The 14,653-nt window shown below is 40.1% G+C and overlaps 1 protein-coding gene across 1 annotated transcript in view; it reads right to left on the bottom strand.

Moving 5' to 3' along the window:
* LOC110454380 (mucin-like protein) overlaps positions 1-14,653 on the bottom strand; it is a 41,717-nt gene that overhangs the window by 15,713 nt on the left and 11,351 nt on the right. Inside the window, exon 7 of the mRNA XM_021503855.1 lies at positions 334-468. Within this exon, the coding sequence (XP_021359530.1) occupies positions 334-468 (135 nt within the window). The remainder of the gene's footprint in view (positions 1-333; positions 469-14,653) is intronic.

The raw sequence follows: 14,653 nt of genomic DNA, 5'->3' as shown, positions 1-14,653 counted from the left end.
GGTAAAACAAACTCGTAATGATAACAGACAATGCTCAATGAATACAAATAAAACGTCGAAACTTTATATAAGGACCATGTTTAAGGATCACTTAATACCAGGAATATAATATTATGTAGCATAAGCCCACGTCATAAATGTACAAGGGATAGGTCAGAACCCCAGTTAACACAAGGAATATCTGAACTTCAATGACACAATGTTTGAACCCCAATTTATATGTATCAATCGAATTAAACACATGGAATAAGTCCAACCCCAACCAAACACGAAGAAGTAATAACCATCGCTCCCTTTCCTTAATAAAAAGAACAAATAGTAAAATACACTTACTGATACAGTATTGTCCGGTGCCATTGTTTTCGTTTTCGTATCCTGTATTACAGTTACATCTGAAGTTCCCGTCACTTGTACGAACACACGCGTGTGGAGTACATGGTGATTCATCACACGGGTTGACGGCAGTTGCTGCAATAATTTAACCAATCAAAATATACTGATGTATTCCGACCGCTACTGCCGGAAATGTACCAGCTTTTTGTTTTAGAATGATATAACCTCTTTGTATTGCTGATACTAAGTTTAATTGCGCTATTTAGCCGAGGCTTGACAGACGAAATGCAATTGTATTGGCAGATTATAATATCTTAAGCATCAATTAAAGTTTGTGCCAACATTCTGTAAGTCAACATATCAATTGATATACTCCCTCGTAGAAAGACACGTGCTCAAAGAGTATTCTGCTCAATATTTTATTAATACCTCATTTCAATATTTTATCTTAATTAGAATGATAAGAGTGTACCCGTCACTCAAGTAAATTAACTAGAATGTATTTTAAACTATAGCAGGGTGTCCGAAGTTCCTATTCAATAAAATTACAACATTACAAGTTTATTTGTAACTAGCATTGTTAGAGTTAACCTGTTACTAAAAATAGATTATATAGAGTGTACGTGTATAGAGTTCACTTGTTACAAAACATCTGGGTCCGCATTCATGAAACCGTTCTCATGCTCAAGCATGGACTCTATGCTCGATCCTATTTTTTTGTTCGTGTTATAACTTAAAAAATAAATCTTATTTTGTCAATGATTTGGAGAAACATTTTGAAGAGACTTAAAGCCAAATACTATTTTCAATGTTTACTTTTGACTTTTTGATCGTTTGACTTGATCTAAGCGAGTAACAAAATAGTTTGAGCACAGAATACATGTTTGAGCATGAGAACGGTTTCGTGAATACGGGCCCTGAGTTTTATCTGTATCCGTATTAGAAAAGTTAACATGTAACTTGGTTAGTGTTAACATGTAACTTGGTTAGAGTTAACATGTAACTTGGTTAGAGTTAACATGTAACTTGGTTAGAGTTAACATGTAACTTGGTTAGAGTTAACATGTAACTTGGTTAGAGTTAACATGTAACTTGGTTAGAGTTAACATGTAACTTGGTTAGAGTTAACATGTAACTTGGTTAGAGTTAACATGTAACTTGGTTAGAGTTAACATGTAACTTGGTTAGAGTTAACATGTAACTTGGTTAGAGTTAACATGTAACTTGGTTAGAGTTAACATGTAACTTGGTTAGAGTTAACATGTAACTTGGTTAGAGTTAACATGTAACTTGGTTAGAGTTAACATGTAACTTGGTTAGAGTTAACATGTAACTTGGTTAGAGTTAACATGTAACTTGGTTAGAGTTTATATGTAACTTGGTGGGAGTTAACATGTAACTTGGTTAGTGTTAACATGTAACTTGGTTAGAGTTAACATGTAACTTGGTTAGAGTTAACATGTAACTTGGTTAGAGTTAACATGTAACTTGGTTAGTGTTAACATGTAACTTGATTAGTGTTAACATGTAACTTGGTTAGAGTTAACATGTAACTTGGTGGGAGTTAACATGTAACTTGGTTAGAGTTAACATGTAACTTGGTTAGAGTTAACATGTAACTTGGTTAGTGTCTACTGTTTATCCTTTCAAGTTCGTGTAATGAGATTATACCTGTCACTGAATCAGAGCGTCTGAAGTGTTTTTGTTACTAAATAAACATGAATAAAGTTGATATTTGCTTAAACTGGAATATCTAGAGTTTATTTGTGACTAAACTAAGGTGTGTAAACTTTACCGAAGTATCTTAAAATGTATATGAATATCTAGAGATTACCCGAACAGTTAACAGTTTCATGTTCCTGAGTATTTGGAGGTTACCTTGTGTCTAGAAGTTTCCATTAACAACTCGGCGAATAACATAGGATATCACTTGTTCGAGTCTTTTAAATATTATTGAATAGCATCCAAGAGCTGAGAATTGATTAACTACATGTATAATATCTAGAATAATGTTGATACTTTTATTAAAATTATATCGGGAAGTACTGTTTTAATGACCGGTTGCATATACTAGTATATATATAAATATTATCAACTTAACATCTCTTTAGATTAATCTCTCAAGCGAAACGATGATAGGTTCAATCTGACGTATATAAGGAATTACTACACACATGCAATGGGATGACGTCACATACCACTCCCCATAACAACAATACATAATTGATTGTTTTTTCCAATCAGAACAACAACAAAAAGCACCCACAATATAAACACATCTTTGTAACAGTATCTCCACCGCTACCGAACACAGATCAAACAAATGCTGCAAAGTAAGATAGTAATTGTCTGTTTCCTAATTCACCCGCAGAATCTTGGCGACATGCTCTCTAATCCTAAAATTTCAACTACTTTAAAATGAGTAATTTTATTTTGCAAGATTGCACTCACAGAAAAATTTATATATAGAAAAATAATTAACATTGCAAATAAAAACTTGATTTGCTTACTTAAGAATGCATTGTACTTAGATATAATTTTATGGCTCATTTGGGAAATTAACTATGAATACTGACACAAGTGGAGAAATATGGCTACAGCTTACTGAACAAAACTATTTCTGTTTTATCGTTGATATTGAAAACATGAGCATATTCGGAATAGGTGACTTGAGATACTAGGTTGATAAACAAAAGATCCTGGAGGGACCTTGGCGCCCACCATTGTAAAATCTTAACTGATTCTCTGTTAATTTGATATTTTCCTTTCTCTTACCTGGTAGGTTTAGGTTAGACTGGCTCCGTTTATAGAATATTGAATCATTTAGAAATAAATAAACTCTAATAATTGTGATCACTTGGATGTCTGATTCTAAGTTCTCAAACTAGGGGGAGATAAGCTAGTAGTAAAATGCAGCCATGAAGTTCTTCATAAAAACTTAGGGCTGGTAGCCAGCCTAGAATTAGATTGTTATTTCATCAGTAAATGCATCACATTGGTAATATGTATAAAAATTCGTAGTGCTGTGACATTGGCCTTTTAGAATCGGCTTTTAACAAATTTCTGAGAAACTACGACAACAGACTGCAGCTGTAAAAGTTAGGCAGACATCTTCTTTTGATTATGCTCAAAAGAAAATATGCAAAACAAGGGAACAGAAAAAATGCCGTAATTGAGTTTCGATTCATAGAAAAAACGTTACTGTCAAATTCCAAGATGGCAGTTTAGCAGTCATATCGTTTTTGTGATCAGTCCCAAACTTGAAAATGTATAACTGAGGTCAAATGATAACCTACAAACTTTTCTTGGGAAATTTTTGAGAAAAGTGATAAATATATTTTTAAAGACGGATAACGCGATTTGAACCACCCACCCGTGTGTTGATGGTGAGCTAAAATGATCTCATCAGCACTGAAGATTTTATTTTACCTGACTACACCAGTCCCAAACAGTGTGAGTTTTAAACACACATTGGTTTGTGTTACAAACACTTAGATATAGACAGACGTGGAGTAAGATAACTGCAGAACTCTCTATGTCAACCATTAGCAAGGCATATGTATAAATCAAACAAGTCAAGCTTAAGGTAATTGGATTGTGTCGCAATTTCTCAGTAAAATTTCTTCAAATTTTGTAGTTATATTGCTTTGAAGTAAAGAAAATGTTCTGCCACAAAAAAATATAGGTTGTCAGAATTGTAAGGATTTTAAATGGAAATCTATGTAAAAATGAGTGAATTTTGAAAAAAAAAGAAACACGCAATGTTTTGCAAAATAATGTCAATCAAAATGATACTGACATAGATAAGTATTGCATTAATGTATATCAATTTCAAAAATGCTGAAATTGTGTAAAATTAATTATCTTTAAACGATTAAAAATGGACATTTTATAATAAAACCATATACACATAGTAATTGCAGTTAAGAGTTATCGTTCTTGAAAAACTTCACAGTAGTGAAATAGGTAGCCGGTTTCCTGAAGTACAGGACAACGAACGCATGTGACTCATTAATTAAAAAACAACTGAATTAATGCCTGGATTGCTTTGAAATATTTTATATTGAAAGAACACACTGTTCTGTCAATAATAAACATACACTATTCACCAGTTTAATATTAAACATTAGAATATGCAGAAATTGTGATACTGTCTCCCTATATTGGATTTTCAACTAGGGATGTACTTCCTACTTCCGTTTAGCAATACACTCCTATGACCTTTTTAAGCGAGCTGAGCACAAGGTGCGAGTTAGTAAAAGTAGAACCTGCATTGTATCCTGCTGTGTATTGGTGATCGGTATTCCAAGTTTGGCTGTGGTATGAGTTAATGTGAAGACAATATCATTGTAACATACATGCACATACACCTGTATGGTCTACAGCATTCACCTGTTTGGTCTACAGAAATGCTTAGATGCTTACATAAGTGATGGAGGTGAATACAACGATGGTGATTCTTCGATGACTTCAAATGAATCAATATTTAAAACTTAAAGTTTGACATTTAAAAAAACAACAAAAAAACGCATATATCGAAGAACAACAGTAGTTGATATTTTGAGATGAAGCGTGACTAGAAATATAATTTATTAACGTGTAAATTCGACCACGGACACGGTGATATATATCTGTCGAGGTGAGGTATAGCCGTGTGAAAGCGACCGTCAATTATATCGGTCTTACCTTTAAAAGTCATCGTGGTAGTAGTAACACCAGGCATGGTAGTAGTAGTAGTAACGGCAGGAGTAGTGGTAGTAATAGTGGAAGTGGTAGTAGTAGTGGGTGTAGTAGTAGTGGGTGTGGTAGTAATAGTGGGTGTAGTAGTAGTGGGTGTAGTAGTAGTGGGTGTGGTAGTAGTAGTGGATGTGGTAGTAGTAGTTGGAGTGGTAGTAGTAACACCAGGCATGGTAGTAGTAGTAACGGCAGGAGTAGTGGTAGCATTAGTGGATGTGGTAGTAGTTGGTGTAGTAGTAGTTGGTGAAGTAGTAGTGGGTGTAGTAGTAGTAGATGGTGTAGTAGTAGTTGGTGTGGTAGTAGTAGTGGGTGTGGTAGTAGTAGTGGGTGTGGTAGTAGTAGTTGGAGTGGTAGTAGTTGGTGTGGTAGTAGTGGGTGTGGTTGTAGTTGGTGTAGTAGTAGTTGGTGTAGTAGTAGGTGTAGTAGTAGTTGGTGTAGTAGTAGTGGGAGGAGTAGTAGTTGGTGTGGTAGTAGTAGTTGGTGTGGTAGTAGTTAGTGTGGTAGTAGCAGTTAGTGTAGTAGTAATTGGTGTGGTAGTCGTTGGTGTAGTAGTAGTTAGTGTGGTAGTAGTTGGTGTGGTAGTAGTTGGTATGGTAGTAGTAGTTGGTGTGGTGGTAGTAGTTGGTGTGGTAGTAGTTGGTGTGGTAGTAGCAGTTAGCGTAGTAGTAATTGGTGTGGTAGTCGTTGGTGTAGTAGTAGTTGGTGTGGTAGTAGTTGGTGTAGTAGTAGTTGGTGTGGTAGTAGTGGGTGTGGTAGTAGTTGGTGTGGTAGTAGTTGGTATGGTAGTAGTAGTTGGTGTGGTAGTAGTAGTTGGTGTGGTAGTAGTTGGTGTGGTAGTAGCAGTTAGTGTAGTAGTAATTGGTGTGGTAGTCGTTGGTGTAGTAGTAGTTGGTGTGGTAGTAGTTGGTGTAGTAGTAGTTTGTGTGGTGGTAGTGGGTGTGGTAGTAGTTGGTGTGGTAGGAGTTGGTATGGTAGTAGTAGTTGGTGTGGTAGGAGTAGTTGGTGAAGTAGTAGTTGGTGTGGTAGTAGTCGTAGTAGTTGGTGTAGTAGTAGTTGCTGTAGTAGTAGTTGGTGTGGTAGTAGTTGGTATGGTAGTAGTAGTTGGTGTAGTAGTAGTAGTTGGTGTGGTAAGTAGTTGGTGTAGTAGTAGTTGCTGCAGTAGTAGTTGGTGTAGTAGTAGTTGGTGTGGTAGTCGTTGGTGTAGTAGTAGTTGGTGTGGTAGTAGTGGGTGTAGTAGTAGTTGATGTGGTAGTAGTTGGTGTGGTAGTAGTAGTTGGTGTAGTAGTAGTTAATGTTGTAGTAGTAGTTGGTGTAGTAGATGTAGTTGGTGTAGTAGTAGTTGGTTTGGTAGTAGTAGTTGGTGTAGTAGTAGTTGGTGTAGTAGTGGTGTGGTAGTAGTTGGTATGGTAGTAGTAGTTGGTGTAGTAGTAGTAGTTGGTGTGGTAAGTAGTTGGTGTAGTAGTAGTTGCTGCAGTAGTAGTTGGTGTGGTAGTAGTTGGTGTGGTAGTTGTTGGTGTGGTAGTAGTTGGTGTGGTAGTAGTGGGTGTAGTAGGAGTTGCTGTAGTAGTAGTTGGTGTAGTAGTAGTTGGTGTAGTAGGTGTTGATGTAGTAGGTGTTGTTGTAGTTGGTATTGTTGTAGTTGGTGTTGTTGTAGTTGGTGTGGTAGTAGTTGGTGTGGTAGTTGTTGGTGTGGTAGTAGTTGGTGTGGTAGTAGCAGTTAGTGTAGTAGTAGTTGGTGTGGTAGTCGTTGGTGTAGTAGTAGTTGGTGTGGTAGTAGTTGGGGTAGTAGTAGTAGTTGGTGTGGTAGAAGTGGGTGGAGTAGTCGTAGTAGTTGGTGTAGTAGTAGTTGCTGCAGGAGTAGTTGGTGTGGTAGTAGTTGGTGTGGTAGTAGCTGGTGTGGTAGTAGTTGGTATGGTAGTAGTAGTTGGTGTGGTGGTAGTAGTTGGTGTGGTAGTAGTTGGTGGGGTAGTAGTTGGTGTGGTAGTAGTTGGTGTGGTAGCAGTTGGTGTGGTAGTAGTTGGTGTGGTAGGAGTAGTTGGTGAAGTAGTAGTTGGTGTGGTAGTAGTCGTAGTAGTTGGTGTAGTAGTAGTTGCTGCAGTAGTAGTTGGTGTAGTAGTAGTTGGTGTGGTAGTAGTTGGTATGGTAGTAGTAGTTGGTGTGGTAGGAGTAGTTGGTGAAGTAGTAGTTGGTGTGGTAGTAGTCGTAGTAGTTGGTGTAGTAGTAGTTGCTGTAGTAGTAGTTGGTGTGGTAGTAGTTGGTGTAGTAGTAGTTGGTGTGGTAGTAGTTGGTGTAGTAGTAGTAGTTGGTGTGGTAGAAGTGGGTGTAGTAGTCGTAGTAGTTGGTGTAGTAGTAGTTGCTGCAGTAGTAGTTGGTGTGGTAGTAGTTGGTGTGGTAGTAGTTGGTGTGGGAGTAGTTGGTGTGGTAGTAGTAGTTAGTGTAGTAGTAGTTGGTGTTGTAGTAGTAGTTGGTGTAGTAGTTGTAGTTGGTGTAGTAGTAGTTGGTTTGGTAGTAGTAGTTGGTGTAGTAGTAGTAGTTGGTGTGGTAGTAGTTGGTGTGGTAGTAGTAGTTAGTGTAGTAGTAGTTGGTGTTGTAGTAGTAGTTGGTGTAGTAGATGTAGTTGGTGTAGTAGTAGTTGGTTTGGTAGTAGTAGTTGGTGTAGTAGTAGTAGTTGGTGTGGTAGTAGTAGTTGGTGTAGTAGTAGTTAATGTTGTAGTAGTAGTTGGTGTAGTAGATGTAGTTGGTGTAGTAGTAGTTGTAGTAGTAGTTGGTGTAGTTGTAGTTGGTGTGGTAGTAGTTGGTGTGGTAGTAGTGGGTGTGGTTGTAGTTGGTGTGGCAGTAGTGGGTGTAGTAGTAGTTGCTGTAGTAGTAGTTGGTGTAGTAGTAGTTGGTGTAGTTGTAGTAGGTGTAGTAGTAGTTGGTGTGGTAGTAGTTGGTGTAGTAGTAGTTGGTGTAGTAGGTGTTGATGTAGTAGGTGTTGTTGTAGTAGGTGTTGTTGTACTAGGTGTTGTTGTAGTAGGTGTTGTTGTAGTAGGTGTTGTTGTTGGTGTAGTAGTAGTAGTAGGTGTAGTAGTAGTCGGTGTAGTAGTAGTGGGTGTAGTAGTAGTTGGTGGGGTAGTAGTAGTGGGTGTGGTAGTAGTTGGTGTGGTAGTAGTGGGTGTGGTTGTAGTTGGTGTGGCAGTAGTGGGTGTAGTAGTAGTTGCTGTAGTAGTAGTTGGTGTAGTAGTAGTTGGTGTAGTTGTAGTAGGTGTAGTAGTAGTTGGTGTGGTAGTAGTTGGTGTAGTAGTAGTTGGTGTAGTAGTAGGTGTTGGTGTAGTAGGTGTTGTTGTAGTAGGTGTTGTTGTTGTTGGTGTAGTAGTAGTAGTAGGTGTAGTAGTAGTAGTTGGTGTAGTAGTAGTTGGTGTTGTAGTAGTTGATGTAGTAGTAGTTGGTGTAGTAGTAGTTGGTGTGGGAGTAGTAGTGGGTGTGGTAATAGTTGGTGTTGTAGTAGTTGAAGTAGTAGTAGTTGGTGTAGTAGTAGTGGGTGTAATAGTAGTTGGTGTGGTAGTAGTGGGTGTAGTAGTAGTTGGGGTGGTAGTAGTAGGTGGGGTAGTAGTAGTTGGTGTAGTAGAAGTAGTTGGTGTAGTAGTAGTTGGTGTAGTAGTAGTTGGGGTGGTAGTAGTAGTGGGTGTGGTAATAGTTGGTGTTGTAGTAGTTGAAGTAGTAGTAGTTGGTGTAGTAGTAGTGGGTGTAATAGTAGTTGGTGTGGTAGTAGTGGGTGTAGTAGTAGTTGCTGTAGTAGTAGTTGGTGTAGTAGTAGTTGGTGTAGTTGTAGTAGGTGTAGTAGTAGTTGGTGTGGTAGTAGTTGGTGTGGTATTAGTGGGTGTGGTTGTAGTTGGTGTGGTAGTAGTGGGTGTAGTAGTAGTTGGGGTGGTAGTAGTAGGTGGGGTAGTAGTAGTTGGTGTAGTAGAAGTAGTTGGTGTAGTAGTAGTTGGTGTGGTAGTAGTAGTGGGTGTGGAAATAGTTGGTGTTGTAGTAGTTGAAGTAGTAGTAGTTGGTGTAGTAGTAGTGGGTGTAATAGTAGTTGGTGTGGTAGTAGTGGGTGTAGTAGTAGTTGGGGTGGTAGTAGTAGGTGGGGTAGTAGTAGTTGGTGTAGTAGAAGTAGTTGGTGTAGTAGTAGTTGGTGTAGTAGTAGTTGGTGTGGTAGTAGTGGGTGTGGTAGTAGTGGGGGTAGTAGTAGTTGGTGTGGTAGTAGTGGGTGTAGTAGTAGTTGGTGTGGTAGTAGTAGGTGGGGTAGTAGTAGTTGGTGTAGTAGTAGAAGTTGGTGTGGTAAGAGTTGGTGTGGTAGTTGTAGTTAGTGTAGGAGTAGTTGGTGTGGTAGTAGTAGTGGGTGTGGTAGTAGTAGTTGGTGTGGTAAGAGTTGGTGTAGTAGTAGTTGGTGTTTTTGTAGTTGGTGTTGTTGTAGTTGGTGTTGTAGTAGTAGTTGGTGTAGTAGTAATTGGTAGTAGTAGTTGGTGTGGTAAGAGGTGGTGTGGTAGTTGTAGTTAGTGGAGTAGTAGTTGGTGTGGTAGTAGAAGTTGGTGTAGTAGTAGTTGGTTTGGTAGTAGTAGTTGGTGTGGTAGAAGTAGTGGGTGTGGTAGTAGTAGTTGGTGTAATAGTAGTGGGTGTAGTAGTAGTTGGTGTTGTAGTAGTTGGTTTGGTAGTAGTGGGTGTAGTAGTAGTAGGTGTGGTAGTAGTTGGTGTAGTAGTAGTTGGTGTGGTAGTAGTAGGTGGGGTAGTAGTAGTTGGTGTAGTAGTAGTAGTTGGTGTGGTAAGAGTTGGTGTGGTAGTTGTAGTTAGTGTAGTAGTAGTTGGTGTGGTAGTAGTAGTTGGTGCAGTAGTAGTAGTTGGTGTGGTAGTAGTTGGTGGGGTAGTAGTAGTTGGTGTAGTAGTAGTAGTTGGTGTGGTAGTAGTTGGTGTTGTTGGTAGTGGGTGTAGTAGTAGTTGGTGTGGTAGTAGTAGTGGGTGTGGTAGTAGTTGGTGTTGTAGTAGTAGATGTAGTAGTAGTTGGTGTAGTAGTAGTGGGTGTAGTAGTAGTTGGGGTAGTAGTAGGTGTTGTTGTAGTAGGTGTTGTTGAAGTTGGTGTAGTAGTAGTAGGTGTAGTAGTAGTAGTTGGTGTAGTAGTAGTTGGTGTAGTAGTAGTAGGTGTTGTTGTAGTAGGTGTTGTTGTAGTAGGTGTTGTTGTAGTTGGTGTGGTAGTAGTAGTAGGTGTAGTAGTAGTTGGTGTAGTAGTAGTAGGTGTAGTAGTAGTAGTTGGTGTAGTAGTAGTTGGTGTTGTAGTAGTTGGTGTAGTAGTAGATGGTGTAGTAATAGTTGGTGTGGTAGTAGTAGAGGGTGTGGTAATAGTAGTTAGTGTGGTAGTAGTTGGTGTTAGTAGTGGGTGTTGTAGTAGTTGGTTTGGTAGTAGTGGGTGTAGTAGTAGTGGGGGTAGTAGTAGTTGGTGTGGTAGTAGTAGTTGGTGTAGTAGTAGTGGGTGTAGTAGTAGTTGGTGTAGTAGTAGTAGTAGTGGGTGTAGAAGTAGTTGGTGTTGTATTAGTTGATGTAGTAGTAGTTGGTGTAGTAGTAGTTGGTGTGGTAGTAGTGGGTGTAGTAGTAGTTGATGTGGTAGTAGGAGGTGTGGTAGTAGTCGTTGGTGTAGTAGTAGTAGTTGGTGTTGTAGGAGTTGGTGTGGTAGTTGTAGTTGGTGTACTAGTGGTAGTAGTTGGTGTGGTAGTAGTTGGTGTGGTAGTAGTTGGTGTGGTATTAATGGGTGTGGTTGTAGTTGGTGTGGTAGTAGTGGGGGTAGTAGTAGTTGATGTGGGAGTAGTAGGTGTGGTAGTAGTCGTTGGTGTAGTAGTAGTAGTTGGTGTTGTAGGAGTTGGTGTGGTAGTTGTAGTTGGTGTACTAGTAGTTGCTGTGGTAGTAGTTGGTGTAGTAGTAGTTGGTGTGGTGGTAGTAGTGGGTGTGGTAGTAGTTGGTGTAGTAGTAGTGGGTGTAGGAGTAGTTGGGGTAGTTGTAGTTGGTGTTGTAGTAGTTGGTGTGGTAGTAGTTGGTGTAGTAGTAGTGGGTGTTGTAGTAGTTGGTTTGGTAGTAGTAGTTGGTGTAGTAGTAGTTGGTGTTGTAGTAGTTGATGTAGTAGTGGGTGTAGTAGTAGTTGGTGTTGTAGTAGTTGGTGTAGTAGTACGTGGAGTGGTAGTAGTTGGTGTAGTAGTAGTAGTGGGTGTAGTAGTAGTTGGTGTGGTAGTAGTTGGTGTAGTAGTAGTTGGTGTGGTAGTAGTGGGTGTAGTAGTAGTTGATGTGGTAGTAGTAGGTGTGGTAGTAGTCGTTGGTGTAGTAGTAGTAGTTGGTGTTGTAGGAGTTGGTGTGGTAGTTGTAGTTGGTGTACTAGTAGTTGATGTGGTAGTAGTTGGTGTAGTAGTAGTTGGTGTTGTAGTAGTTGGTTTGGTAGTAGTAGTTGGTGTAGTAGTAGTTGGTGTGGTAGTAGTGGGTGTAGTAGTAGTTGGTTTAGTAGTAGTAAGTGTTGTTGTAGTAGGTGTTGTTGTAGTAGGTGTTGTTGTAGTAGGTGTTGTTGTAGTTGGTGTAGTAGTAGTGGGTGTAGTAGCAGTTGGTGTGGTAGTAGTTGGTGTGGTAGTAGTGGGTGTAGTAGTAGTAGGTGTGGTAGTAGTTGGTGTGGTAGTAGTAGTTGGTGTGGTAGTAGTTGGTGTGGTAGTAGTTGGTGTAGTAGTAGTTGGTGTGGTAGTAGTGGGTGTGGTTGTAGTTGGTGTGGTAGTAGTGGGTGTAGTAGTAGTTGGTGTGGTAGTAGTAGTTGGTGTGGTAGTAGTTTGTGTGGTAGTAGTAGTGGGTGTGGTAGTAGTAGTTAGTGTGGTAGTAGTTGGTGTGGTAGTAGTGGGTGTGGTTGCAGTTGGTGTGGTAATAGTGGGTGTAGTAATAGTGGGTGTAGTAGTAGTTGGTGTAGTAGTATGTGTTGTTGTAGTAGGTGTTGTTGTAGTTGGTGTAGTAGTAGTAGGTGTAGTAGTAGTTGGTGTGGTAGTAGTGGGTGTGGTTGTAGTTGGTGTGGTAATAGTGGGTGTAGTAATAGTTGGTGTAGTAGTAGTTGGTGTAGTAGTAGGTGTTGTTGTAGTAGGTGTAGTAGTAGTAGTAGGTGTAGTAGTAGTTGGTGTAGTAGTAGTTGGTGTAGCAGGTGTAGTAGTAGTAGGTGTAGTAGTAGTTGGTGTGGTAGTAGTTGGTGTAGTAGTAGTTGGTGTAGCAGGTGTAGTAGTAGTAGGTGTAGTAGTAGTTGGTGTGGTAGTAGTAGTTGGTGTGGTAGTAGTGTAGTAGTAGTAGTAGGTGTAGTAGTAGTGGGGGTTGTAGTAGTTGGTTTGGTAGTAGTTGGTGTGGTAGTAGGAGTTGGTGTGGTAGTAGTTGGTGTTGTAGTAGTTGGTGAGTAGTTGGTGTGGTAGTAGCAGTTATTGTAGTAGTAATTGGTGTGGTAGTCGTTGGTGTAGTAGTAGTTGGTGTTGTTGTACTAGGTGTTGTTGTAGTGGGTGTAGTAGTAGTAGGTGTAGTTGTAGTAGGTGTTGTAGTAGTAGTAGGTGTAGTAGTAGGTGGTGTGGTAGTAGTTGGTGTGGTACTAGTGGGTGTGGTTGTAGTTGGTGTAGTAGTAGTGGGTGTGGTTGTAGTTGGTGTAGTAGTAGTTGGTGTAGTTGTAGTAGGTGTTGTTGTAGTAGGTGTTGTTGTACTAGGTGTTGTTGTAGTAGGTGTAGTAGTAGTAGGTGTAGTAGTAGTAGTAGGTGTAGTAGTAGTGGGTGTTGTAGTAGTTGGTTTGGTAGTAGTCGGTGTAGTAGTAGTGGGTGTTGGAGTAGTTGGTTTGGTAGTAGTCGGTGTAGTAGTAGTGGGTGTTGGAGTAGTTGGTTTGGTAGTAGTTGGTGTGGTAGTATTTGGTGTGGTAGTAGTTGGTGGGGTAGTAGTTGGTGTGGTAGTGGTAGTAGTAGTTGGGGTGGTAGTAGTAGTTGGTGTAGTAGGTGTTGATGTAGTAGTTGGTGTGGTAGTATTTGGTGTGGTAGTAGTTGGTGTGGTAGCAGTGGGTGTAGTAGTAGTTGGGGTGGTAGTAGTTGGTGTAGTAGCAGTGGGTGTAGTAGTAGTTGGGGTAGTAGTAGTAGGTGTAGTAATAGTAGGTGTAGTAGTAGTAGTGGGTGTAGTAGTAGTTGGTGGAGTAGTAGTAGGTGTTGTTGTAGTAGGTGTTGTTGTAGTTGGTGTAGTAGTAGCAGTAGGTGTAGTAGTAGTAGTTGTAGTAGTAGTAGGTGTAGTAGTAGTTGGTGTAGTAGTAGTGGGTGTAGTAGCAGTTGGTGTGGTAGTAGTTGGTGTGGTAGTAGTGGGTGTAGTAGTAGTTGGTGTGGTAGTAGTTGGTGTGGTAGTAGTAGTTGGTGTGGTAGTAGTTGGTGTGGTAGTAGTTGGTGTAGTAGTAGTTGGTGTGGTAGTAGTGGGTGTGGTTGTAGTTGGTGTGGTAGTAGTGGGTGTAGTAGTAGTTGGTGTGGTAGTAGTTGGTGTAGTAGTAGTAGTTGGTGNTGTGTGGTAGTAGTAGTGGGTGTGGTAATAGTAGTTAGTGTGGTAGTAGTTGGTGTGGTAGTAGTGGGTGTGGTTGTAGTTGGTGTAGTAGTTGGGGTGGTAGTAGTTGGTGTGGTAGGAGTTGGTGTGGTAGTAGTAGTTGGTGTAGTAGTAGTTGGTGTAGTAGTAGTAGGTGTTGTTGTAGTAAGTGTTGTTGTAGTAGGTGTTGTTGTAGTTGGTGTAGTAGTAGAAGTAGGTGTAGTAGTAGTTGGTGTAGTAGTAGTAGGTGTAGTAGAAGTTGGTGTGGTAGTAGTTGGTGTAGTAGTAGTTGGTGTAGTAGTAATAGGTGTTGTTGTAGTAAGTGTTGTTGTAGTAGGTGTTGTTGTAGTTGGTGTAGTAGTAGAAGTAGGTGTAGTAGTAGTTGGTGTAGTAGTAGTTGGTGTGGGGGTAGTGGGTGTAATAGTAGTTGGTGTAGTAGTAGTAGGTGTTGTTGCAGTAGGTGTTGTTGTAGTAGGTGTTGTTGTAGTTGGTGTAGTAGTAGTAGTGGGTGTTGTTGTAGTTGGTGTGGTAGTAGTTGGTATGGTAGTAGTTGGTGTTGTTGTAGTTGGTGTGGTAGTAGTTGGTGTGGTAGTAGTTGGTGTGGTAGTAGTTGGTGTGGTAGTAGTTGGTGTGGTAGTAGTTGGTGTGGTAGTAGTTGGTGTGGTAGTAGTTGGTGTGGTAGTAGTTGGTGTGGTAGTAGTTGGTGTGGTAGTAGTTGGTGTGGTAGTAGTTGGTGTGGTAGTAGTTGGTGTGGTAGTAGTTGGTGTGGTAGTAGTTGGTGTGGTAGTAGTTGGTGTGGTAGTAGTTGGTGTGGTAGTAGTTGGTGTGGTAGTAGTTGGTGTGGTAGTAGTTGGTGTGGTAGTAGTTGGTGTGGTAGTAGTTGGTGTGGTAGTAGTTGGTGTGGTAGTAGTTGGTGTGGTAGTAGTTGGTGTGGTAGTAGTTGGTGTGGTAGTAGTTGGTGTGGTAGTAGTTGGTGTGGTAGTAGTTGGTGTGGTAGTAGTTGGTGTAGTAGTAGTTGGTGTAGTAG

The sequence above is a fragment of the Mizuhopecten yessoensis genome, unplaced genomic scaffold (assembly GCF_002113885.1).
Source record: "Mizuhopecten yessoensis strain PY_sf001 unplaced genomic scaffold, ASM211388v2 scaffold917, whole genome shotgun sequence".
Lineage (NCBI taxonomy): Eukaryota > Metazoa > Mollusca > Bivalvia > Pectinida > Pectinidae > Mizuhopecten > Mizuhopecten yessoensis.
The sequence above is the reverse complement of the archived record's forward strand: the minus strand, read 5'-3'. Positions and strand labels throughout refer to the sequence as shown.